The sequence below is a fragment of the Chiloscyllium plagiosum genome, chromosome 27 (assembly GCF_004010195.1).
Source record: "Chiloscyllium plagiosum isolate BGI_BamShark_2017 chromosome 27, ASM401019v2, whole genome shotgun sequence".
NCBI classification, from domain to species: Eukaryota; Metazoa; Chordata; class Chondrichthyes; order Orectolobiformes; family Hemiscylliidae; genus Chiloscyllium; species Chiloscyllium plagiosum.
In genome coordinates this window covers 12,023,225-12,048,828 of record NC_057736.1, presented here as the reverse complement: position 1 = coordinate 12,048,828, position 25,604 = coordinate 12,023,225, and the positions used below count along the sequence as shown (strand labels likewise).

The 25,604-nt window shown below is 40.3% G+C and overlaps 1 protein-coding gene across 8 annotated transcripts in view; it reads right to left on the bottom strand.

The window, feature by feature from the left end:
- Positions 1 to 25,604, bottom strand: part of qkia (QKI, KH domain containing, RNA binding a) — a 109,402-nt gene that overhangs the window by 38,947 nt on the left and 44,851 nt on the right. For all 8 annotated transcript variants that reach the window (XR_006315641.1, XR_006315643.1, XR_006315642.1 and 5 more), the window contains exon 3: positions 15,539 to 15,655. Coding sequence is in view for 5 of the 8 variants with exons in the window: in XM_043717412.1 (XP_043573347.1) it covers positions 15,539 to 15,655 (117 nt within the window). In the remaining 3 variants the exon portion in view is untranslated. The remainder of the gene's footprint in view (positions 1 to 15,538; positions 15,656 to 25,604) is intronic.

Sequence of the window (25,604 nt, the reverse complement as noted above, 5' to 3'; positions counted from 1 at the left end):
ACAGACACAGGGAGAATGTGCAAACTCCACACAGTCACCAGAGGCTGAAATCAAACCCAGGTCCCTGGTGCTGAGTGTGTTGGAACTGCATTCATCCTGGCAAGTGGAGAGGGAGTGTATCCCAGTCTCCTGACTTGTGCCTTATTAGATGGTAGACAGGCTTTGGTGAATCAGGAGGCAAATTACTTGTACTGGTTTCCCAATCCTGACCCGCTCTTGTAGCCAGTTATTATAAGGCTAGTCTAGTTCAGTTTCTGACCAATGGTAACACCAGGATGTTGATTTGGGAGAGGGGCGAAGGGATTCAGCAATGGTAATGCTATTAAATGTCATGGATTCAATTCTTTCAAAATGGTTATTTCCTGGCACTTACAAATAGCTAGTGATATTTATGCTGTAAGTTTAAACCTGGATATTGCGCACATCTTGCTGCATTTCAACATGGACTGCTTCACTAGGCTGCTCAACACTGCATAATCAAACATCCCCATTTTTGACCTTATATGGTGATGAAATAGTTGAAGATGGTGGATATCCTCAAACACCCCTGAAAACATAGCCATTGATTCAAGAATGCCATGTGCGCACAGCCAGAGGCGAATCACGAGACAGACTTTGTCAGGAGCAGAGGGGCAAATGAGGCATTGGCAGGAGCACACAAATGTCCAAGCAAACCATCAAACTGTTCAAACATCACCTAGTCAATTTCTGGCCGACTATATAAATCATACACTGAATTTGTGTCACTTCAGAATTCACTGAACTGAGTGGAAACAAGTAACCCTCAGTTCTGAGGAACTAAAAAAGGTCACAATGGCAAATGTAAGGATGGATAACAACTGAGAATCAGACAGCAAATGGAAAATGAAATAAAAGCAAGGAGAGTAGAACAAAGACCGGCAAACTAACAAAGGGATCAAAACAGTCTATTAGTAAAACTTGTCTTTTTAGCACCATTTGAGCCAATTTGGGATCGAAGATATTTCTGTAAGGTGGTAGTGGCAAGACAGAAGTTACTAGATGAGTACACTACGTGTTTTTACCAAGGAAGAAACCGAAATGAAATAGGAATAGCCAGATACTTAACTGGCTAAAAATGGATAGCAAACATATTAGATTAGATTACCTACAGTATGGAAACAGGCTCTTCAGCCCAACAAGTCCACACTGACCCTCCAAAGTGTAACCCACCCAAACCCATTCCCCTAACTAATGCACCTCTCACTATGGGCAATTTAGCATGGCCAATTCATCTGACGTGCACATCTTTTGTATTATGAGAGGAAACCAGAGCACCCAGAGGAAACCCATGCAAACACGGAGAATGTCTATGTGGAGTTTGCATATTCTCCTATGGCAGGAATCAAACCCAGGTCCTTGGCACTGTAATGCAGCAGTGCTAATCACTGAGCCATCGTGCCATCAGGAGGAAGGCTGGGTATTCTTGAAAGGGATAAGTAACCAGTATAAAATCGGATCATAAGACATAGGAACAGAAATTAAACCATTCAGCCCATCGAGCCTGCTCTGCAATTCAGTCATGGCTGATAAGTTTCTCAGGAGAAAGTGAGGACTGCAGATGCTGGAGATCAGAGCTGAAAAATGTGTTGCTGGAAAAGCGCAGCAGGTCAGGCAGCATCCAAGGAGGAGAATCGACCTTTCGGGCGTAAGCCCTTCTTCAGGAATGAGGAGGATGGGCCAAGCAGGCTAAGATAAAAAGGTAGGGAGGGGGGACTTGGGGGAGGGGCATTGGGAATGCGATAGGTGGAAGGAGGTTAAGGTGAGGGTGATAGGCCGGAGAGGGGGTGGGGCCGGAGAGGTCGGGAAGAAGATTGCAGGTCAAGAAGGCGGTGCTGAGTCCGAGGGTTGGGACTGAGATAAAAAGGTGGGGAGAGGGGAAATGTGGAAGCTGGAGAAATCTACATTCATCCCTTGTGGTTGGAGGGTTCCTAGGCAGAAGATGAGGCGCTCTTCCTCCAGGTGTTGTGTTGCCATGATCTGGCAATGGAGGCGGCCAAGGACCTGCATGTCCTTGGTGAAGTGGGAGGGGGAGTTAAAGTGTTCAGCCACAGGGCGGTTGGGTTGGACACTGCACCAACCTTCTGTGACAGCAAATTCCATAATTTTACCACACTCTGACTGAAGTTTTTCCTTTATTCGAAGGCTGCGCCCTCGGGTCCTACTCTCTCCTACCAATGGAGACATCTTCCCAACATTCAGAATACTGAATGGCCTGGACAGAGTGTAAGTTTCAATTAGATCCCCCTCTCATCGTTTTAAACTCCAGAGTATAGTCCCGGAGTTCTCATATGTTAAACTTTTCATTCCTGGCACTATTCACATGACCCTCAGATCACAGTCCAGGGCCAGTATATCCTTCCTGAGGTATGGGGCTCAAAACTGCGCATAATACTCCAAATATGGTCTGACCAGAGCCTAAGTACATCCCTGCTTTTATATTCAAGTCCTCAAAATAAATACCAACATTGCATTTGCCTAAACACTGACTCAACCTTGCAAGTTTACCCTGAGAACACCCTCTCTAGAGTGAGTAAAACTCCCAAGTCTCTTTGCAATTCAGACTTTTGAATTGTCTCCCCATTTAGTAAATAACCTCTCACTTTCCCACATTGTACTCCATCTGCCACTTCTTTACCCACTCTCCTAACCTATACAAATCCTTCAGCAGCATCCCTGCCATCTCCTCAATATTACCTTTCCCTCTACCTAGTTTTGTATAATCTGTAAAATTTAGCCAGAATGCCCTCAGTCCCTTCATCTAGATTGTTAGTGCTTAAATGACAAGTTGTAGTCCAAACATGGAGTCTTGTGGAACACCACTTTCTCAGAATGGCAGCCAGTGACAAGACTATTTAATCCCCACTCTGTTGTCTGCAACAGCCAAGGTTCTATCCACGCTAGTACCTTGCCTCTAACACTATGGACCCTTATCTTACTCAGCAGCATCCTGTCAAAGGCCTTCTTGAAGTGCAGGTAGCTAACATCCATTGGCTCTCCATGGTCTAACCTAATTACTTGCTCAAAGAATTCTAGCAGATTCGTCAGGCTTGACCTCCCCTGATGAAACCATGCTGACTTTGCCCTATTTTACCATACATTTCCAAGTATTCAGAAATCTCATCCTTCACAATGGACTCCAAAATCTTACCCACGACAGAGGTTAGGCAAATCTGCCTGTAACTTTCCGTCTTTTGCCTTACTCCATTTTAAACAGTGACACATCAATTTTCCAGTCCTCTGGAACCTCTCCTGACTCGTGATTCCTGAAAAATCACCTCTAATGCATAAGTCTGCAGAGGGAAATAAGGGTGGAAAATGTTGAAGTACTGATCATAAGTGTTCAATACTCCTTAGATCCAGGATGGTGACAAAGGGCCGACGATATATGCATAAATATTACATAGCTGTTCAAAGTCCAAGGCTAACACCCACTACTACTGTTTAACATGTAATGGAAGAGTTTTCAAACTAAACTCTGGTTAATAAAATTAACCAGATGAACAACATTAAGAAAGTCCAGCACAGAGGTAAAATTAAATTGGGTTTAACAAAAAATTGAGCTTTTAGATAAGATTGACAGCTGCAAAGCTAAATCTCGTGAGGGAAAAAGGAACAATGGTAGTAGTAATAGTGAAGTTTTTTTCTGTCTAGAGGAAGTTACACGATGAAGTAGCTCACAGGCTGGTATTATGATCACTTTTTCTTGATCTTACCATCCTGGACCAGACAGCCAGAGTGTGAAATGTAAACTTGGCAAAGTGTCAGTAACTTTTAAAAAAAGTTTAAAATGCAAGTACTAAAAAAGAGAATAATAACCACAAGAGTCCTTTGTTTTGAAGAAATCTACAAACGTTAATGATACAAAGTCGTGACAGTTCTACAATCATACATGTTACTCTAAAATCCAGAATGAACAGGACATAAATATGGGTAACTAACTGTTGTTAAACACCCCAAGAGGAGCCAAATGTAGTAAAGATAGATCCCAGAGGTTTTTCAGCAATCCCTCAGACAGGAGGGCAGATTGGGTAATCAAATCTCATTAAAAATACCTTCACAAGGGATTCAATTGCTTCACTTTTATAAAGACCTAGCTTCAGAATTCTTAACAGCCACTACATTATCAACGGCCTCAACTACTCATACTCTGGTACATTACCCTCCATTCCTGAGTTTACAGACCACTAGGTTCTTGAAACCATATTAGAGCATCTACGATGGTTTCAGTTCGATGCAGACAGCTAGATTCACCAAGTTAGTACTACCTTGAATGTCTTCAAGCTCTAACTTTGCCTGCTGTACAAAGCAAATAACACTAGCAGACTTTCTTCACCCCTGTGTTCAGATGCACTATTAATTGTGGATTATTTTCTCCAAAAACTTACAGCTCTAGCATGCTTCCTGAACTCTAACTCCAACATTTAGCTGCACCTCCTAGCTCCCCAAACATCTGCTCAGAGCTTGCTACAGTGGCATCTTTTGGGTCAAACTCTTCACCTTTGGAGTATGTTGCTGACTAACAGCTTGAAACAGTGTTCTGCTCTAACTCTGCCCTACTACCAAAAACAAATTGTTCAATAATTCTTGAACTGACTGACCTGCCAAAAAAACTCTACAACAAGCCCCAGTCTTGCTCCCCAGGGAATACTGAACACAACAAATATTTTGAAGAGTCGAATGCAAACCATTGGAACAGTGTTCTCTAAAATGTTAGAGCATTCAGATTGTACAGTGTTAGCCAACAATCTGATGACAAAGAGGATTGCATCACACCCAACATTGAGGACCTACCTAGGCTCAGTTATGAACCATGCAAAATTTCAACATTTGGAATGGCAAAAGCTGGAAGTATCGTGAACTGTCAGAACAGTGTTAAATGATAGGGCAGACTGGAGAAATGGGCAAATACTTGGCAGATGAAATTAGTAGTGTTAAGTAAAATATTTTGGTATGAAAACCAGGTGAGGCAATATAAATTAGATATTGCCCTAAGGGGTGCAAGTTGAGAAAGCATTCAGGATCCTGTACTTTTTAATTCATTCACTGGATGTGGGCATTGCTGACTAGGCCAACATAACTACTCTTTAGGTGGTTAAGAGTGGGTGAAGGGTCAACCACATTTCCAAGGGTTGAGACACACGTAGGCAGACTAGGCGAGACCAAAAGTTTCATTCCCGAAAGGTTCTAGTTGGATTTTTCCAACAATTGGCAACGATTTCACGATCATTAAACTCTAAATTCCAGATTTTTAGTGAATTCAAATTCCAACATCTGCCACAGCAGGATTTAAACCTGGGTCCCCAGAATATTACCTGGGTCTCTGGATGACTAGTCGAGTGATAAAACAACCATGCCATTACCACTGTCAATTGACTTCATAAATGGAAGCAAATGAGCACCAAATGAAGTTATAGTTAACATCATGCAATGATAGATTGGTCTCAACTGTAGTAGGGTTGGTCATCACACTTCAGGATGAAGGCATTACACAATGCAGAAAAGATTTGAGAACGTTTCCATGGATCAAATACATGTTTTAAGTTGAGACATTGAGACTGCTCTCTTTAAAAGGAGGTCGAGGAGGAAATTTAGAAGGTGTTCAAAATCATGAAGCGAGACAAAACAGATCATGATTCAACAAGAGATGGCCAGAAATTCTCAGCTATTACAGATGTAATATAGAACACTAACATCTATGCAAGGAAAAAAGAAAAAGCAGTAAAGTGAGGCAAAGGTATACTTTTAAACTAAAATTCACAGTGCAAATTTTAATGTGAAGACTGAACAGATTAAGCCAAGGAAAGAAGGTCTCTCTGCTTTTTGTTTAGTGTTAGGTATGACTTCAATTTGGAAGAAGATTTGACATGTACAATATTACCTTGAATAGAAAAATAATTTCACAGATATATTCAGCATGAATGCACTTTAGTCTAAGGCATGTAGGTGGATCTAATGGTTGAGCTGAAACATTAACCACCCACAACATTTAGCTGCCTTAAGTTTGTTAACTGAAAAGATTGCCCCATTTAAAAAAAACTAAAACAGTCATGAACAATGATCAGTCTAAAGTTAAACTTTTTATAAATCATAGCCAATTTCTAAAATATAGAATTTTTTTGGCCTACAAATTAGTCAAACTGGTTTTCACCAAAACATTTGAAATTTCACTTTGATACCTTTTATTGACAAGTTTGCTTAGCCAAGGTTGAGTGACCTTTCAAGAAATTGAAAGACTCAAGAAAAGTCTGTCACATTTAGATTAGAAGTAGTATTTATATACATTTTGAAGGAATGGATCTATTTTTGGGTGTGGAGTTGAATATTCTACCTTTGGTGCTGCAGAAGCACAAGAACTGAGTGAAGAAAACACTTACTAGTTAACAGAACAGGAAATAGTCTTAGTGACAAAACACACGAGAGCTGTGAAACCATGGGTGAAAGTTAACATTTCTGACCTTCAGCACCAAAACACTGCAGCCCTGGTCTTAAAATTTCAAAGCTCTTGCACAAAAATCTTAACTATTAAAAGGGTAAGTGACTAAATTAACGAAAACACAGAACCATCTATACAATTTTTCCAGTTAATTGAAGAAAGTCATGTTTCATACTAACGTCCAGTGTGAATTTTGATTCCTTACTTTTAACATTGAAATTTGACCCACCAAATGAACTGTGAAGGCCTGACAGTGAACCATACGACTTCTCTACATAAAACTTGACTAATCAGATAGACATGTGAAGATTTCTCACTATAAGCAAACCTAGATTTTTAACTGTATTAGAAATGTTTCTAAAATTATGAAGTCAACACGATTCAAGCATTGTCAAGCATTTAGCAAACATGAAGTGATTAAGTAAATGCTGTCATTAACATCAAGCTTAAATTCCCTTCCAATACAGGGTCTCCTCACTTAAAAGTGAAGAAACATTAAGTAAAACAAGATCTGCCAGAGTTAATAATCAATGTTAAAGTCAGGATTAGTTTCCGGACGACAATATTTCACCAGCAAAAAAAAAGCTGACATACTGTGATATGCATCTGCAACACTGTGCAGTCCTTCATAGAGTCAGATGTATAGAATTGAAACAGACCCTTTTGTCCAACCTGTCCATGACGACCAGATATCCTAACCCAATCTAGTCCCACCTGCCAGCACTTGCCCCATATCCCTCCAAACCCTTCCTATTCATATACCCATCCAAATGTCTTTTCAATGTTGCAATTGTACCAGCCTCCACTACTTCCTCTGGCAGCTCATTCCATACACTGACCACCCTCTGTGTGAAAAAGTTGCCCCGTAGGTCACTTTTATATCTTTCCCCCCCCCACCCCCTCACCATAAACCTATGCCCTCTAGTTCTGGATTCCCCCACCCCAGGGAAAAGATTGTGTCTCTATTTATCCTATCCATGCCCCTCATGGTTTTATAAATCTCTAAGGTCACCCCTCAACCTTGAACGCTCCAGGGAAAACAGCCCTAGCCTGTTCAGCCTCTCCCTGTAGCTCAAATCCTCCAACCCTGGCAACATCCTTGTAAATCTTTTCTGAACCCTTTCAAGTTTCACAACATCTTTCCGATAGGAAGGAGACCAGAATTGCACGTAATATTCCTACAGTGGCCTAATTAATGTCCTGTACAGCCGCAACATGACCTCCCAACTCCTGTACTCAATACGCTGACCAATAAAAGGAAAGCATACCAAATGCCTTCTTCACTATCCCATCTACCTGCGACTCCGCTTTCAAGGAGCTATGGACTTGCACTCCAAGTCTTCCTGATATAATTTGCACAACAAGGAAAACTTCAGTTAGGAAAGTAAGCTCTTTGCTTGCAGAGAAGCATTTAAAGCACATTGTTGTACAGGGACAGATGTTCCTAACTGTTGTAACTGTACAGGCAAAGTACTAGAAAATACAGCTCCATTTTACTGTCGATCTGCAGAGGTCAGATCAAGAGTGCAAATTTGGTAACAATTGCCAATGGTTTTGTAGTCACCACTATCAAAACTAGCTTTCAGTTCCACAGTCATCCATTGAGATCAAAATCTGCCAACTGTCAAGATGGGATTTGGGCCTGTCCCCAGACAATTAGCCTAGAACTCAATGGTTAGTCCATTTACATTACCACTGTCTCCTTTATTGTTACTTCTCCTTCTCATCCTTGTAGCACATATGTCACCTTGCATCTGCAATTTCTGCACTGCTCAGTAAATGGAATCATGAGAGCAGTATGTTGAAACAAAGACTTACATACTTTTAACTTCAGTGAATGTGGCACCATATGAAGTTGATGGAACAGGGAAAGCCCTGCCCCACTCTGCTCAAATCCCCACAGCTGAGTTTACTCAATAAATTACAGTATATATTACAAAGAAAGCTCTAAAGGTATCAATCAGAGAGTGTTCCTCACCATCTTTTGCATATTAGGTTCAACAATCTGGATTCAATGCAGCACTTAAAAATCACAACCATTTAGCATGATTAACAGATTATGAATATTCCATATTTGGCACTCCACAGATCTCTTTAAAAAGAGACAAGGTTTCAAAGCCTTTCCCCAAATTAAGAAATTGCATCGTTACACTCCTGCATACTTATGCTGACATTCACATTTGGATAGCTTTTCTTGAAGGCTTGTGTTGTCAATTCATTCAGGGAGAAACAGGGACACATTACCAACCAATGTAGCTTGAGAGGCTTGGATTGTACCCATATGATCCTATGTTCAAATTATCTAGTGTGAAAACTATTTTGATCCTCAAGTCATTAATAGAGCTACATTAAACTTTTTAATGGTACATGGCCATGAAATTAGTTGATTTCAAATATGTAGAAAATCCATAACTTCTTGGAACCACAGCCCCTTAAAATAATTTCTATTTTACTGATTAAAAGATAACAGTCTGACAGTAGATGCAACTGATTCAGTGGTCTGACATACTGGACTCGATAGATGCAGTAATAAAAAGAATGGAACTTTGGTCCAAGTGCATAATTTTTCACAACTCAGCTTAATGTCACAGGCAGGAAGCTCAACATTTCGGCGGTGTGGAAAGGCCTCTTTCCTTTACTCCGCACTCAGGCCGGTGTCTGGGGTTCGCCGATTACTGTGGTGGTCTCTCTCCAGCAGACACAAACTTCAAAGACCCGAATGCCACATTAGGGCAACTCCTCTGGAGAGAGCGCACTGAACCAAACTCACTGTTTAGAGCCTGACCAGCTAGTCAGAACTTATCTCCACACAGTAATCGTGACTGCCACCAATGTGTGGATGATTTCTTCTTGTTGGTGGGGCAACCTGGTACCTACCCTCTCAGGCAGTACCCCCAGATCAAACTGCTTATCTTGGCCAACAATCCTCCTGGAGTGGGCGGTTCCAGCTGCCCTGATCACCCTTCAGTCCTTGACACTGGAATTACAGCTTAAGATCTGCTGTGAACTCAGCCAGAATTTGTGTACCCAGAAGGAGCACAGACTGAGTCGAATAGAATTTCAAAATTACCAGTGAACTTTATTACAGAAACAAAAAATTCAACTTGCCCAATCCATACTTCGATGAAACTTACATCCTGATATCAAATGAGAAAACTGGAGCGGACACAACATAAAATCTTTAATCTTGCACAATTTACAGAGTATTTATACTTTAAGAATTATACAACCACCCTCCCCCATGCCTAACCAACTACTTCAGAGTTCGAATGTCCCAGGCCTGAAAAGGGTTTATTCAGTCTCAGAGGGACTTGCCTGTCCAGTGGAGCTCCTTTTCTGCCTCTAGTGTTGTTGCGAACTTACGAAGTCTGAGGTCACACACAATATTGATGCCTTCAGTCCCAGCGAGTTCAGAGTGGGGAGAGTGAAAAGGCAAAGAGCCCCGATAGCTGGTCCCGCTGCTCCTTTTACCCTTGCGATTCCAAAGGGCTAGCCGGCCCTGTCCCTCTAGTAATTCCATTTCACAAAGTATCTACGGTAATTGCTGGAGTCAGTTTAATCTCATCATTCATGGAAACAAAGGGATTGATACCATCCCAAATTAACTTAACAGAAATTTTGATGACTTCATAGAGCCTCCCAAACTGTTTTCAGATTAGAGTAAATGGCTATCCCATCAACTAGACAGGCTCCACTGTTCACAGTTTCAGGGTTCATTACCACTTCTATGTACATCCCTTGATACAATGTTTGGAGGGTGCTGTTTGTTGGTCGAGTTGTCTCGTACCTCTGAGGATCTGTCCCTAGGTAGTGTCCCCCAATTCTTGCAGGGCTGCTGAGAAATCCTGCCTGCACAGATACCAGGTTGACCAACTTTTCACAAAAGGCCATTTTCTTTCAGTCTTTCCTTTCAAAACTGGGCAGTGCCTTGAAACTGCTACACAAGGGAAGAAAGTTTTGGCTGTTACTAAAATGAAATTTGAAGCTTTGATATCTCCAAGCTCTACACTGGTAGTTGGAGATAGCAACAATTGGCTCACTGGAAAAGGCTATAAAGTTAGTAGGATAAATGTTAAATAGATGCATGTAAATCAAAAGAGCAGCCAAAGATAGAATCCCATACTACATCAGATGTCACTGCCCATTTGTGGGCGAGCAAGATATTAAGAAGCCACTGCAACAGCACGATTAGAATGCTGTTTGTTTAAAAAAGAGTATTCAAAGTACACCATTTCAAAAGGTTATCTAAGTTTTTAACAGATTTCGGGCAAGTAAACCCGTGCAGTCACTCATCCAACTGATTAATTTGTGGCCTGAACTGATTTTTGATCTTTGCTTTTAATTTTCTTCAGACTCTTGAACAGTTGAGAATATTTCACATGAGCCATAAACTCATTATCCAATTATCTCAAATTGCAAGTTGAGATCATAAGCATTAATGGATGGCAAAATGTGCACTTTATGCAATATATACATGAGCTGGAAAGTCTGAATGCAATGTTGATTATACAGAAAGCTCAAGCATTATAAAATGAGAGTCTTGGGAGAGAAACAAACTATCAATGCAGTACACTTTATCAATGTAAAGTGTATACATTCTATGTACTCACCCAGGTTTAATGAGCCTGCAGGTTAAAATGACTAAGTATTGAAATTTTACACTTCATTTGTCACCTTCAAAACTAATTAATAGGAGGAAGATTTGATTTGCCGAGCATATTTCTCCGACTACAGCAAAAAGCACAAACTCAGCAAAATGTCTGGGTAAAAAGTTCTATTTTCTGGCACATGTAATTAACTTCTACAAAAATAATGTAACTTCTATCAAATCAATCTAGCAACATTCAAGTTGCTCAGAAACTGGAATCTCTTATCACTGCTTCCAGTGGTTGCAAGTGATGTATTGATGCAAAATGAAAAATGACAGAATTTGTCATTTAATAACAAATGTTGCTAAAATAGGCCTTTAGTCAGAAAGAAAAACAAATGAAAGCTGCAGTACAAGATTCAGAAATTTCTGAAGAGTACATATTCTACTTGCTTTCTTCAAATGCTTGATCAAACATATTGCAATGTTAAAAGATTAAATTGGACCATCTCCCTGGACATTAAAGGTTTAAATCGCACATTCTGGAAGTGGGTGGGGACAAATTAAACTCTCATTCAGTCCCTTCCATTCAGAAATGCTTTCATAGCCATCCCCCACATCTAGGGCATATCACACCTACACTGCCTTGGGGAATCAGTGAGTTAGGAAATTGTTTGCATAGCAATTCCCCAGGTTTAAGGCATTAAGTTACATTATCTAAGAGGAAGACCTCATTCTACTATTGTACCAGGGGAACATGTGGTTATTTTGGGGGGGGGGGGGGTGCAGTGGCCAGAGTATCTGTGGGCATTAACAACTGACCTGTACAAAGGGGATAATTTCTCTTTGTTTGGGGCCTCTGACTCTACTTTGCACACCTGTAGACAGGGTCAAAGGGGGTCACCTAGCTTGTACTGGCTTTAATAACCTTTAACTGTTTGCAGACATTGGTGTGTGTGAATTGCACCTCATGTGTGAAACCTCGGAAAAACAAGCTAACAATATAACTGAACTCTGGGTGAGATGTGAAGCCACTACCTGGCAGCACAGTAGTTGTGGAAAAATTATAACCACTATTCCTGCTTTATTCTTACTACTTAAATGCAGGCGAATCTAGGTCCACTGGATCTTGCTGTAATCACTACAGATTCAACTTAATGGAAGTTCTGCTCAGTAACACTAATTGCAATGGCTCTGATGGACACAAGTCATTGCTCAGGGCACTGAGCTGTAGTGTCAAACAATATACCACCTTTTCCAAGATCAGTCAAAACGAGCACATGCTGGGTTTTGATACACTGATATCTGTATTTCATGGTGTTATACATTGCATCCATGTAGCCACATGAAGAGCATTCAGTAGTTTTATTAATAAGCAGTTCATTACAAAATCTGGTGGTGACTGTGCCATCAACTGCAATTATTTCCACACCCTAGGTGCTTACAATAATGGAAGATCCCAATTTTAAACAGGACTTGCTTTTATTGGGCCTTTCACAACCACCCAATCCTTCAAAGCAATTTATAGCCAGTCAACAGTACTTTGGAAGTGCAGCCACTTACGTAGGAAATTTAGTCAGGTTATAAAGTATGGTGGAGCCATACTTGACAGAGCAACTAATATGTTTTACAATAGTTAACAAACATATAATTAGATATAAATATGAAACATTTCCATTCCTTTCCAAAATAGATAACTTTGGATAAGAAATTTCATGTAGATCAGTCAACTTCAGATTCACAAGATAACTTGTGCATTATCTCATTGTCAAAATCCAAATATATTCTGGAATCTTCACAGCAATACTTTGGAAGTAATGCCTGGCCTCTCGAGACTGGTGGTAACTCCAGTTAAAGTTTAAGGTAACTGCGAACTAATCCTTTAAAGCAAATGGAAACAGCTTGGTATGTGGCAATATCAAGTACCTTTGATCAACATTTTCAGTTTTGCTCTAAAAAGTTGTCCCCAGCTGCAACTCATGCTAAACTAGTCCTCTCCATGTCAATCTCGGAGGCGAAACACCAGCTTGAGCATATCAATAGTGGACAATCCAACCAAAACAAAGAATGTATATCTGACAGAATTTGAGCTGTAAATGTTTTGGAATAATAAAAATCACGAGGCTGGCCACTGATCTGTGTTTAACTGGTGTCTAGCATATAGCAGTTATTGCACAAAAGGGAAAGCACTCAAAAACTACATTAGATGTTACACATTGCGTTAATGTAATTTGGGACTACATGGAACAAATCAGATATAGCAGAATTTTTGGCAAGGAGTAAAGTATGTTTTGAAGCCAATCAACAATGGAGCCACATTTAGTTTCTGCGTAAAACTTAACATTTGTGGGCATATAAAGCTAGGCGACGATCAGGACATCCATTATACGTCTTGTCCAAAAAAATCAGACAGGCTGATCCAATGCTCAGTTTTATATGCTCCAAGTTGAAGTTTCATTCCTTTTTCTCAACTTCAGGCTCAAATAGTGGACTGGTGCTGACCAGCCAGTCTCTTACACAAGACTAGTGTTTTTTTTGAAAGCAACTTTTTCCAAATGCTGCTGTTTGGATTGCTGTTAAAGTATCTAAAGATAGACAGCCCTTAGCACATTGTCAGCATAGGTGGCTGTGCAAGTTCAGAGAACATTCTCTTGTAATGTAGAGAGAAATAGAACTAATACAAATTGACTACAACCAAAATGTAAAGTGCTTTAGAACAAGATTCTCAAAAAAAGTCAAACAAGTTAAAAATATATTTGGAATATCTCTCAATAGCTCAGACGTACAACACTGGTATTAAAGCTTGTAATTTCATATGGTAGTTAGTAACTATTCAGTGCAATTCCCAAGTGCCATCTAATGTTTCTTATGACGAAATTAGGCAGATTATAGGTAGTGTTAGATAACAAATTTCAAAAGGATGCAATAGACTAGATGAATGGGCAAAACTGTGACAGGCGTGAGGTTATCCATTTTGGACCAAAAAGGATAGATCAGGGTATTTTCTAGACAGTATTAAGTTTAATACAGTAGATGCCTAGAGAGACTTTGAGCTCAATTGAATAGATAGTTAAAATGTCACAAACAGGTGCAGAAAGCAATCAAAAAAGCTACTGGAATGCTGACCTTTATATCTGGAGGACTGGAGTACAAGGAACAGAAGTTGTGCTGCATTTATACAGAACCCAGGTTAGACCCCAATCAAGTACAGAGTGCAGATCTGGGCACCAACCTCAAGGAGCATATATTAGCCTTGGAGGGACAGTGTGTAGGTTTTTAAGAATGATACGTAGACTTCAGAAGTTAAATTGAGATTATACAAATTAGGGCTGTTTCACCTAGAATTTAAGAGATAGTGTCTTTTCTTTGATTTTGAAGTCTTCAAGATATTAAGTTTTTCCCACTGGTTTGGGGAGGGGGGGTGGGGTGGTCTAGAACAAGGGGACAAATTAAATTTTAGTGCCAGACCATTCAGAGGAGAGGCAATAGCGGCAAATTTGGGTCCACTAAGAGACCCAGCAGTATTAGCAGCTGCATCAGCTAGGTCCACCGAGGACTCACTGGTGATGGCATCAGTGGAGGGTAGACGGCAAAGAATGTTTTGTTCCAGCGACAACACAGGATTCATGCCTAGCTACCATGCTCAAGACAGAGCATGTGAGGACTGTACAGTTAGATTTTCTATTTCATTTTTCTGCCTTTATATTGTGTTTTAGTTTATTTTTGTTTTAAGATGCAGAGACATAATACAACACTTCCCACTATTTTGTAACAAGATGCCATACAATAAATGCAATCAAATACAATATTTGCATAAGCATTTTTGAAAAGTTAAGGACAACATAAGACTGTTGCATGAAGTGTTGAATTTGAAAACAGTCTTTGCTATCTTGCTCACATATCAGTTAAAATGCAGGTATCACCAACTAACAAAGCAGCACATTATGTCAACCTTATTACTTCTATAATCAAAGCCTCCTGTAAAGTCTCACTGCAATCTTTAGAATTAGTGTGTGCTCTCCAGATGGAGGAAAATAAAAAGGGTTTACCAATTTAATTCCCGAGACGGACGGACTGCCCTATGAGGAGTTATAAAGAATGGGTTGGAGGTTAGAAGGGTAATCCCATTCAAACATACAAAATTAAAAGAACCCACAGGATGAATACAGGAGGGTTATTCCCTTTGGCTGGTGATGTCCAGAACTGAGAGGTGGGAAGAGTTTTAGAATAAGGGGTAGCCTATTTAGCATGGATAATGAACAATTTCTGTACTGAGAGAATAATGATTATTTGGAATTCTTATTTTGGAATCTTCACAGAGTTGCAAGGGCTCAATTATCAAGTTTTTTCAAGCCAGGGTTAATAGATCGCTACATATTAAAACACATCAAGGGCTCAAAAGACTGAAAGGGCTACTCCTGCTTCCACTCAATGTTCTTATGGTAACTCTGGAGGGATCTGCAGGTTGGGTTGCACTAATTTTATCTTGGCCTTACCTTCTTTTTGTCCCGCATTGAACTTTTCCCTCTAACCATGATCTTGCAACCAGTCTCTGCTTCCAGTTGTTTTGCTGTGAGTCCTCTTGGGCCAAGGATTCTACCAACGAAGTTAAACTGAAGGGAATAAAAAAAAAGATAATGTCAGAACACGTGACGCACTAGTAATACTGCAAAGATTGGACTTTCTAAATACTTAAACATAAAGTAGCTTTCAATTCTGATTGCCGACATCTTGATGGAAACAAATTTGCACAAAATTTTTCCAAGTTTTCAGTATTTACATTACAATATTAAAACAAGTTATACTCAAAATGCCAGATTAGTTTACCATAATTAACTATGCTTTCATAAATTTTATTCACGGCTCCGAAAATTATCCGGAACAAATCTCAAATAAATCAACTTCTAGAAGTTGCAATTTTCAGGTTGACAGCAGGCGAGAAGTTGGACATACTTGTAGGAGAAAACGAGTTAACGGTCTCACATGAATACTCAATTTTTTAAATATTTGAATTTTGAAAATTAACCAGTTATTATACCTACTATTTGAACTGTTTTAAAACAAATGTTGGAATCGTTGTAACCCATTAGTTAAGACATGCCCCACAAGGTGTAATTTTTCTTCTAAAACTAAATGTTGAATTTTGGAAGTTTAAGAAGCCTGAAAGGAAGAAGTGAATTAGAAAAGATAGGAATTGCTTCAGTGAAAAGACATGACAGTCAAGAGTAAGACAAAATCCAGTAGAACAGGGGCGAAAAGAAAGGGATTGGAGAGATTGTGCAACTAAGGAAATAATTTCTTCACAGTCAGACCAAATATTACCAATTTTTGGCTCTTACCTGAAAGGAAAAGTTGTTTTTTAAAAAAAAGAAATGAGGGAAATATGTAAATTAAACAGGTTGAGACCCAATTTAACAATATCACTATATAAGTTGTTTACATTAACTCTGAAAACATTAGATGTTCCAGGATTGCTTAGGAACTGTAAGTGAGACAGGAAATCTACAAACTGACATTCAAAGAAAGTTCTAAAAACAAAGGCAGCAGGATTTTCCATTCTTAACTTTTATTCTTTAGGATCCTGCACTAAGTGACCAAATAAATGAACCAAAAACGTTGCTTCCATATGTGCTTGAGATAACATGCACAGGAAAACAAAGTATTCATCCTTAATTATAGCAAACACTTATCTGCAATGACCAGAAAAATGCAGATCTTAATTTGGAAATTCAGCTTTTACTTTGAATGGAGCAGTCCTGTGAAGTACCTAGAATAGGACAGCTGCATAGTGTAGTGCTCCCGAATAGGGAAGCATAGATAGTAAGTCAGTGTTTGCCCAAGACCAGAATTGTTGGGATAACACCCTGAAGACTTAAAGCTTTAAGTAGTAGTCCAATAGCTTCCATCTGGAGTTATCCATAGTTTCAGTCCAACAATTAAAGTGACTTTGAGTATGTTTAATAAAGGAATGAGGGAGAGTACTATACTGTACCAGGTGTGTGTTTTGGCACTCTTCAAATGCTGGCTTTGGCAATTTAGGTGCATTTTTTGCCTTAAAATCTGATTAAGTTGGTGGTTTGGTTTATTCTTTCGTGTTCTGTTTTGGTTAATAATGTTTTTGTTAGTAAGCAACATCCACAGCATTTGTGTACATATGCATCAACAAGAGGCTGCTTTGCTCAAACCAGGTTCATTTCTAGGATTGACTTGTCTGGTATTAAACATTAGCTGGGATCTTAACAGTTTCGACCACTACAGTATCATTCCACATTATCATGGACTTATACACTTAAATGGTAAGGTCCTGGGGAGTGTTACTGAACAGAGACCTTGGATGTAGGTTCATAGTTCCTTGAAAGTAGAGTCACAGGTAGATGGGGTATGGTGCAGAAGGCATCTGGTATGCTTTCCTTTGTTGGTCAGAGCATTGAGTATAGGAGTTAGGAGGTCATGCTGCGGCTGTACAGGACATCGGTTAGGCCACTGTTGGAATACTGTGTAATTCTGGTCTCCTTATCGGAAGGATGTTGTGAAACTTGAAAGGGTTCAGAAAAGATTTACAAGGATGTTGCCAGGGTTGAAGGATTTGAGCTACAAGGAGGGGCTGTTTTCCCTGGAGTGTCAGAGGTTGAAGGGTCAGAGGTTTATAAATAGACAAGGTCCTTTCCCTGGGATGAGGAGAGTCCAGAACTAGAGAGAGAGTATTGTTTTATATCTTTCCCCTCTCACATTAAAAGGGACCTAAGGCGCAACATTTTCAATACAGGGATGGAATGAGCTGCCAGAGGAAGTGGAGGAGGCTGGTACAATCATAGCATTAAAAGGCATCTGGATGGGTAAATGAAGGGTTGAGGGATTATGGGACAAATGGGACTAGTTTAGGTTAGGATATTTGGTCAGCATGGACAAGTTGGACCGAAGGGTGTGTTTCCATGCTATACATCTATGACTGTCAATCAGTTTGAGAAAGTGATTTCATTCCACTCAATTCCATTCTTCCCAAGATTTCCAACTAAAATGCTTATTCCCTCTCCTATGCAGATGAGGATCCCATGATTTAAGATAATAGTGTCATTGCCTGTAGTATTATGGAAATTCCATCAGCCTCAATTATGTTTGAGCATATTTACACAATCACACAAGTCTTCAGATTTTACCGCAACAAGATTTATACTTGTGTGACCATGACATTTTCTCCAGACAATATTCTGAGTGATCAATTTCAATTTTGCATGTACTAATTTATCACAAACATTTTGTATCTTTGTTCACAAGAATACAAAATACATTTACTCTCATTTTATTTTTCTATTGGAGATCTGGCAATCTTAAAATTAGTTAAGCTACAATCTTCTCTCAGACAATGGTTTTCATGGCTGTCAACTCTCCCAAGTCAGAGCAGCAGCAAGAACAAACCTGGAAGTGACCTGCAGCAATGGACTTTCTCAATAAAAGCTTGAGATTCAAGGTCCAAATCAGGCCAGTAGGAACTGCAACTAAACTAACTTCAATAGCATTCACATCAGAATTTCAAAAGGTTGACAAATTATGTAGGATGTCTTAGCCTGGAATTCTGGATGATCACATCTGCCAGTGCCACTGGTTTGATCAGCTTAAGCGCTAAGTTTTAAGAGCTAAGCATCAGCTGGAGGCACAGCAGTGCATTTGCAAGACTGAGATTGACATGGATAGCACATTTTAGACTTGGTCAGCCTGAAACTTAACAGAAGTCAGAGAAGGTACAGGTGACCTGTGAGAAGGTATGAAAAGCCCCAGATGGAGAGTGGATATAAAATAGGGGATGATGCACAGCAAAATACAGAAAAAACAAAATCAATCTGGAAGATGCAGCATATATAAAACTTAAGACACAAGAATGGGGCAAAGTTGGATGGCATTTATTGTAAGCAAGCAAGCACGTGATTAAAACATAGGAGTGGAGAATGTTGAGTAACACCTAGGGGATATCACTTTCACTGCAGATACAAGTTTGAGGAAGGCGCAGGGCTGATAGGTCAATATTCTAGAGCATACAACCTCTAGGTGAAACAGAAGGATAAGAGTCAATCACTGCAATAAAGGAGGGATGATATTTTATATGGCCTCAATTGAGGAAACATCTAAGTAGAACTTGAAAAAGGGAACAATCGTATAGCTCAGAGTGTACAATAAACCCCAAATAGCAAGGGTGGGACAGAACGACAGATATGCAAGCGAATTGAGTAAAATTAATAGGGATATAATAGTAAGGGATTTCAACTTAAATATTACTGGGATAGGCAAAAATTTGGGGGGGAAAGGAGAGAGAGATTCATTTCCAGGAGAGTTTAAGCCGGTGCATATTAAGTTCTAAAAGACAGCAATGCTAGACCATTTTTTGGGGATTAGAACCAGGCAAGTTTCTGCAAATGTCAGTTGGGGGGGGGATCTCAGTGATAATGACCATAACTCATTTTAAAAAGGTAATTTCGGAAAAGGATAAAAACAGGTGGGAACTAAAAAATTGTAAATCAGGCAAGGCCAGTTTCGATGTCAAGACAGGATCTGGTCAATGTGGACTGGGAATTGTCATTGAAAAAATAGCAAAAGTACAGAGCCAAAATATTCCTGTAAAGATGAAGGGCGAGGAAGGTGGAAACGATAAGTAGAGACGGAGCTGATAGAGGGAAACAGCTGGGCTGACAAAGGAATGGGTAAAATGTCAGCCTGCAAGTATAAAAAGCTAATAGGGACCATTAGCAGCTGATAATAGGTTGTTTGCTGTGTAATATTAAAAGATTAAATATCTCTCTGGACATTAATGTAATATTAAAAGGGTTAAACTGCACTGACTGAATATTCTAGAAGTGGGTGGGGACGATTCATGCAGGAATGCGGATGACTCCCACTCCATTTAAATAGTCATTTATTACTACTCCCCCATTATTAAATCAAGCTATTATGCAATCTCTTCCATTCAGAAATATTTCCATAGCCACCCTCCAGCCAATCAGGTTCTCTTGCATGATCATCCCTGACGCTGAAGCTTATCACACCTGCATTGTTTGAGGAAGCAGCACAGCCATAACCCATGTACAGGGCCACCCCGAAGCTAGGACACATCACATCTACATTGTCTCGGGAAACTGTCCGCATAACAATTCCCTAGGATTACGGCACTTACATTTGCATTATCTCAGAGGATGATCTCATCTCATTGTACCTGGGGTAACATGTCACTGAGGGAGTGGCTGGGGGTTGTCTTCAGTGCCACCTGACTGTGGGGGGAGTGGCCAGAGTATCTGTGAGCATGACCAACCAACCTGTAAAAGGGAATGTGTTTTTTTGTTCAGAGCCTCTGACTCGACTTCGCATGCCTGCAAGAGAGCGTCAAGGGGGTCACCTAGCTCATGCAATCTTTAATAAACGTTTACTGTTTGCAGAAGTTGGTGAGTGTAAATTGCATCTAGTATGTGAAATCTCAGGAAAACCACCTCACAGTGGTAGCAGCCCAAATGATGACAAGGTCTGGTATGTGGGGGTTGGGGCCCTAAAATTATTGAACTAAATGTAGAGTTCAATAGGTTGCAGGGTTCTCAAGCAGAAAACGAGTTATTCTTCTAGCTTGCACTAAGCTTCACTGGAACACTGCAGCAAGCCGGAGACAGATTTTGCCAGGGAACACAGTTGCGCATTCAAATGGCAGGCAACCGGAAACACATGGTGTGAGCTGAACGTACGAGCTCTGCAAAGCCGTCACCCTGTCTGCACTTCATCTCCCCAACATAGAGGAGGCCATAATGTGAAGAGTGAATCCAGTAGCTTAAATGGAGTTAAAATGCAGGCTAATTGCTGTTTCAGCTGAAAAGCACGTCTGGGGACTTGGGACAGCAAGGCTGGAAGAAGTAAACAGGCAATTTCTTGTGACTGCATGGGATGGTGCCATGGAGGGGAGGGAGGAGAGATGTTGAGAGTGGAGGAGTGGACCAAGGTGTCCCAGTCCTTGTGGAAGACTGACAAGGTAAGGCAGGGAACTAGTAGTATCAGTTGTAGCAGAAATGGCAGCTAATGATCCTTTGGATGTGGATGCTGATGAGGTCAAGGGGGGTAGGGGATGGATCTTACACAGCTGAGGGCCTTGCCAATTAGTTTAAATTATACCCCAAAATACCAAAATCCAGTTAAGTTTGAATTTAGGATATTGATAATATTAAAAACCAACAAAACAATCTGATGTTTTGGGGTAGAGGATGGTATGGTGATTGAGGAAAGTAGTTAGATTAGATTACATTACATTACAGTGTGGAAACAGGCCCTTCGGCCCAACAAGTCCACACCGACCCGCCGAAGCGCAACACACCCATACCCCGACATTTACCCCTTACCTAACACTACGGGCAATTTAGCATGGCCAATTCACCTGACCTGCACATCTTTGGACTGTGGGAGGAAACCGGAGCACCCGGAGGAAACCCACGCAGACATGGGGAGAACGTGCAAACTCCACACAGTCAGTGGCCTGAGGCGGGAATTGAACCCAGGTCTCAGGTGCTGTGAGGCAGCAGTGCTAACCACTGTGCCACCGTTACGACACGGGTAAAACCCCCTTGCTTAATCTAAACCAGTAACACAAGATTTATCCCGTGCAGTAATTTGAAACTTTGGAAGGCCAAGAACTATTTAAAGTAAAAATTAACTATTTCAAAGTATAACAATTAACAACTACTTGCAATTCCTTCCTCTAACCTATCTTTTACTTTCCCTTCTATAATACTAGCCCAAAAAACCAGAATAAGATTTACCAAAAATTCAAATTTCAAAACCAGGCAGCTGTCAAACCTTCCCTTTGTACCTTCTCCTGTAGATTTTCTTCTTAAGAAATTTGTTTCACAAGTCATTGATAGATAAAGGTACCTTTAAGAGAGCAGTGTTTTAGGCATTCTGTACATGCTGGTGGCTTGGCAGTTCTCCCCTCCAACTGTTCAATTTTCCCCAGTCCTTTACCCCAAAACATCAGATCGTTTTGTTGGTTTTTAATATTGCCAATATCCTAAATTCAAACTTGACTGAAGGTTGGCATTTTGGGGTATAATGTAAACTGATTAGCAAACTTGAATCTGTTTTTGACTCCAGGCAACCCAGCCTTGCTAGCTGTTCTGAAACAAAACTTACATTGTAAATTCTCTAGCACGGTGTGCTTCTCTAAGTCCTTGCTAGCTCTCAAAAGGTACAGTACACCTTACATTCACAACAGTAGTGGATTTTTCAGAAGTCCCCTTGTAGAAGTTAGCATATCAGAACAGAGGCAATGGAAATGTAGAAACGGGGAGAACAAAATAGTCTTTACAGAGAGACAGGAGGATTTATAGTCAGTAACCGTGGGGATCAATGGATGTTGGCGGCCTGTCTATGCCCAGAGATAGGAACAGATGTCAAGGAAGGGATGAGTCAGATGGATAAGGTGAAGAAGAGTGCAAGGTGGAAATTGGAAGTAAAATTGAAATTTTCCAATTCCAGAGGAGGGGGAAGCAACAATTAAATCATCGACATACCAGAGTGTGTGGGTGGCCCCATCCCATGTCAATTAACTAAGGCAAAGAGATAATTACAAAAACTAAAATAGGTTAGTGCTTGAAACAAAATGGCTGCAAAAAGATTTTATACTTGCAATTATCTCTGCCTTAATCAGATCACAGGTCACCCTTTCACTTACTACTCAGCTCCTGATACCTTACTTACACCGTTAGATACTTTTGATCACTGCAAAGATTTGTTATTCAACTGTCAATACTCCACTCACCATTTGTACCACCTTTTGACACACAGTTACTAGAATTATCTTATGATGTCTCTGCCTACAGATTGTACCTATGTGCTTCTTTCCACTTTGCCTGATAAAGGCGCCGAAAGCTCTGAAAGCTTGCGATTTCAAATAAACCTTGACTATAACTTGGTGTCATGTGACTGCTGACTATTTTCAGTGATTAGCAAATACAAAAATCTCCAATTTATCAGCTCTTCACAAATATGTCTTAACAAGATCTCCCTTCATTGTCATCTCCAGTGAATCAGCCCAATTTACTAAGCCTACCATAGGCGTCATCCTAGAGATGAATTTTGCAAACTATTGTAATATTAAAGGGTTAAACTATACTGTTGCCAAGAAACTGAACATTCTGGAAGGAGGGGGGTGGGGGAAGACATTCTGTCTCAGATAGCATGCAGGGGTTTAGCTGACTATCCATTGTAATCCACCCTTAATTTGGGCAGCCATTTACTAGTCTATTACTATCAAATTAAATTCTCATTCTGACCCTTCCGTTCAGAAATGCTTTCATAGCCATGCCCCAGCCAATCATCCCTGTAATCTGAAGTGTTTCACACCTACCTTATCTGGGGAAATCAATGAGTCAGGAAATCATACGCATAACCACCCCCCAGGTTAGGACATTTACAGTATCTCTGAGGATGACCTGATTCTATCATTGTACCTGGGGAACGTGTTTTTTTGGGGAGGGGCTTTCAGGAGAATACCTGTGAGCATTACCAATTGACCTGTATAAAGGGCATGTGTTTCCTTTGTTCAGGGCTTCTGACTTGACTTTGCATGCCTGCAAAGTGTGTCAAGGGGGTCAGGCATTAATAAACTGTTTGCAGAAGTTGGTGCGCGCGAATTGCATCTAGTGCGTGAAACCTCAGGAAAAGAGCCTAACACTATCACATTAGGCCATAATTGGATGCTGTAATTTAGACCAAAACAGTATCGACTATTTCAGGCCTGGTTTCATCAAAATGTTGGGCAACTGACCATAGAATCATACAGATACACAACATGGAAACAGACCCTTCGGTCCAACTTGTCCATGCTGACCAGATACTCTAAACTAATATAGCCCCATTTGCCAGAACTTGTGTGAACAGGAAGGTTTGGAGAGAAACAGACTATCTAGATGCCTTTTAAATGTTGTAATCATACCTGTCTCCACCACTTCCTCTGGCAACTCATTCCATGTACACACCACCCTCTGTGAAAACGTTGCCCTTTAGGGCCCTTTTAAATATTTCTCCTCTCACCCTAAACCGATTCAGGGTTTCTCAATTTCTCCACTTCAATCCCTTTCCAATAAAGGCCAACATGGCATTTGCTTTATGGTGTGTTGTACATGTACGTGTGGACTTTCTGCACTCCATGGCTGTGCTTCTGGCATAGTTCACTCAACAACCAAGCATCCTTTTTGCCTGTAGTTGTTTGAAACCAGCATTTTTGCATTTATACTGATTGAGCACAAGGCAAAAAACACACTTTGGCAACATGTCTCTTTTCAGTAATCATGGCTGACTTTAAATCTAAACTCCACTTTCCTGCCTCTCATGTCTTAAGATATCCAAAATTATGTTGCGGATTTTCTACGGAGTATTCTGGAAATTTTCAAAGATTCAAAATTCTCACATTAAGGAACATTTGCATCTCGGTCCCAAATTCAGTCTTCTCATTCCAAGACTGTGCCTGTGTTCTAGACACATCAGCCAGGGAAACCTATATGTTAGTCAAGGCCCCTCAGAATGTTAGATTAATGCTCATTTTAGACTAATGCTCATTTTACTACACTCCAGAAAATATGACTGTCATTCCAGCAACAAAACTAACCTTCACAGCACGACTTCAAGTTTGTATCAACCCTTGCGTAGAAGTGAAAACAGCATACAGCCTGCAAGTGCCATCTCATGAAACACCTACAGCAATGCAGCACTTTCAATACTTCGTTTTCCTAGGATCAACGTGCCTTTTGCCTTCTAAATTGCAGCACTTCTTGAATCAGTAAACCTAGCTTCCTTTTAAATAGCAACATCTTAGAAGTTTTGCACCTTTAACATTTTTTTCATTCTCATACTAAAGTTACTTCCCCACACTGTAGCTTGCCAACAACTGCCTTCTCTCTCAACCTGCCCCATGGCAGCTTGTGCCACCCTCAGTTTATATGTTTGCTAATGATACAAAGCCAATGTACTATTCTTGATCTTTTTCATCCAAATGGTAAGAGACATGATGATCTTTGTGGCACTACATTTACAGCCTGCCAGCTAGACAAATGCCCCATTTATCCCTAACCTGGTCAGTTAACCCATTCCCTAATATTACCACAATATCTCCAATCCCATGAACTCCTTAAGAGAATGTGTATGGGGTATAGCAGGTAGGGAAAAGAGTAAGTTCTGCGTTTTATGAAAAACAAGGATCAGCTGAGCATGTCTCAAATCATATAAGAACTTGCAGTTAACAAAGGGCTACTAGAGACAAGGGTAATAGGTTAACAAGGTGGAAAAGCATTCATTTTGTACAGCCATTCAACATATCGGAAGCATTCAGTATATAAGATCACTTTAACAAGATGAAAAGTATTCATATGTGAAGCCAGTTAAGGTTAAGAACATACATTGTGCAACGACAGATGGCTTAATCTTTACTATGACACTGATTATAACAGGAGAAAGTGAGGTCTGCAGATGCTGGAGATCAGAGCTGAAAATGTGTTGCTGGAAAAGCGCAGCAGGTCAGGCAGCATCCAGGGAACAGGAGAATCG